Source organism: Perkinsus marinus, assembly GCF_000006405.1.
Source record: "Perkinsus marinus ATCC 50983 genomic scaffold scf_1104296957216, whole genome shotgun sequence".
Classification (NCBI taxonomy): domain Eukaryota; phylum Perkinsozoa; order Perkinsida; family Perkinsidae; genus Perkinsus; species Perkinsus marinus.
Window position 1 is genome coordinate 101,270 of NW_003207206.1, and position 1,822 is coordinate 103,091.

Genomic DNA, 1,822 nt, shown 5'->3' on the forward strand with positions numbered 1-1,822 from the left:
AAGCCTTTATCAAGACTGCAACTGAGGAAGAATGGTCGAGTGCCGCGGGTTAGCCACCATAGGAGCACATCCATTGTCATTCAAGTGGTCTTAGGTTGTGTATCAGTGATAGTCCTTATCATGGGCAACGCGATAATCTGTGCCAATACCGGTGACGCTCGGGCAGTGCTATCTCGAAACGGGAGGTAAGTAGTAGGCTAGTAGCAGTAGTAGTAGACTACTACTAGTAGTAGTGGTTGTGATTTAACAGTGCCATAAGGTTTTATCAGCACAATCATTCCGTTGTCCTGCGGTGCTTCACTCATTCAACAGGGCGATAGCTTTATCGAATGATCAACGCCCTTCACGACAAGATGAATTTAAAAGGATTCGAGAAGCAGGGGGGTTTGTGTTCTTCGGCAGAGTATTGGGAAAGTACGCAGCATAACTTCAATGCATGTGGTTGTCTCTGACGTCTCAGATTAGCAGTGTCTCGAGCGTTTGGCGACCTGGAGTATAAAACTGGCTTGCCCGATGATCAGCCGCCATTGGTCATTCCTGATCCTGAAATTCATGCCGACTTCATCAAGGTGTGGTATCGAGCGAAATTCTGAATTTGAACATCTGTGTCGGCTATCAGGACGAAGACGAATTCATTGTTATTGCCTGTGATGGTCTCTTTGATGTCCTCTCCTCACAGGTTAGCTCTAAAATTGCTCCTTTATGAAGGCAGAAACGATTGTGTGTTTTATCCCATGTAGGAAGTCGTTGACTTTGTACGGAATCGGCTAAGCCGGATGCCTAAGGGCGAGCAGGATCCAGAAATCGTGTGTCATGTGGGACGATCACCTGGAGAGTTTTTAAAAGCTGTTTGTATAAATTCTGCCGTTTGTCAGGATCTGGTGAATGAGGCGATATTAGAGAAGAACTCTCGAGATAACGTTACCTGCATGATCGTGATGCTGAAGAGGTCGATAAAAGGCAGAAATTAATATGTTGGAGAGTCAACTGGAAAACATGCTCATGAAGAACATGCTTCTGTTGTTAACATTATCGGGGTTTCGTTCGATGAGTGAGATCACCCAGTTGGAATGCAACCGTTCCATGAGATCATGTTGGACCTGGGACAGTGCAATAACTGCTGCTTAATGCCGTAACGGCTCTTGTTAGCATATATCGATGAAGTATAGTCGAAGGCTTGAGCTATGCTGGTTGAGATGATCAAATTGTGCATTCTGGCACTTCACGAGGGCTTTGTGCGTGAGTGTATGTGACGAGAAAGCTCGATTAGCATTAGTACTTAGTAATGTGCGCAAAGATTCTTTCGACTCCCGTGACAGACAAGGGATTCACGGCGTGAGTGATGTAGCATATGAGGAAGTAGAGTACTCAACTAGTCGTACCGAGGCAAATGGTTCTCGCGTACAGCGTACAAAGGGATATGTGTGCAAAATTAGTCCACTGTACTCACTTTAAGAGGCATTGACTGCTGAGCTAATGTTGTCCTGATGATGAAATCATCATGACAAGGATCTATGATAAAAGTTACATCCGCGCACAAACGTAACACGCAGACACATAGAAGATAAGGTAGAGTGTGAATTGGTTTCATACGCGTCCCACGGGAGGACCCAATCTCCACTCTTTTAGCATTGTCTGAGAATGCATATCTCAAAGACAGCCGACCAGGGTAAACCGTCGGGCTCTTAAATCGTTGTTAAACAACAAGTCACAACACTCATTGCTGCTGCGTTCTTGTGGCAAGCAGTGCAAGGTCTGTTTTTCGATTACTGTTACGCTGTGTTCGCGTGGAAGAACGCTGAAACCTCTTTATATCGGAAAT

The 1,822-nt window shown here is 45.2% G+C and overlaps 1 protein-coding gene across 1 annotated transcript in view; it reads left to right on the forward strand.

The window, feature by feature from the left end:
- The window catches only part of Pmar_PMAR007441 (Protein phosphatase 2C, putative), a gene marked incomplete at both ends in the record, with an annotated part of 2,143 nt that extends 1,172 nt beyond the window's left edge, over positions 1 to 971 (forward strand). Inside the window, 6 exons of the mRNA XM_002774863.1 lie at positions 95 to 185; positions 313 to 414; positions 461 to 569; positions 620 to 679; positions 741 to 815; positions 876 to 971. Of these exons, the coding sequence (XP_002774909.1) occupies positions 95 to 185; positions 313 to 414; positions 461 to 569; positions 620 to 679; positions 741 to 815; positions 876 to 971 (533 nt within the window). The remainder of the gene's footprint in view (positions 1 to 94; positions 186 to 312; positions 415 to 460; positions 570 to 619; positions 680 to 740; positions 816 to 875) is intronic.
- Between the last annotated feature and the right edge of the window lie 851 nt (positions 972 to 1,822).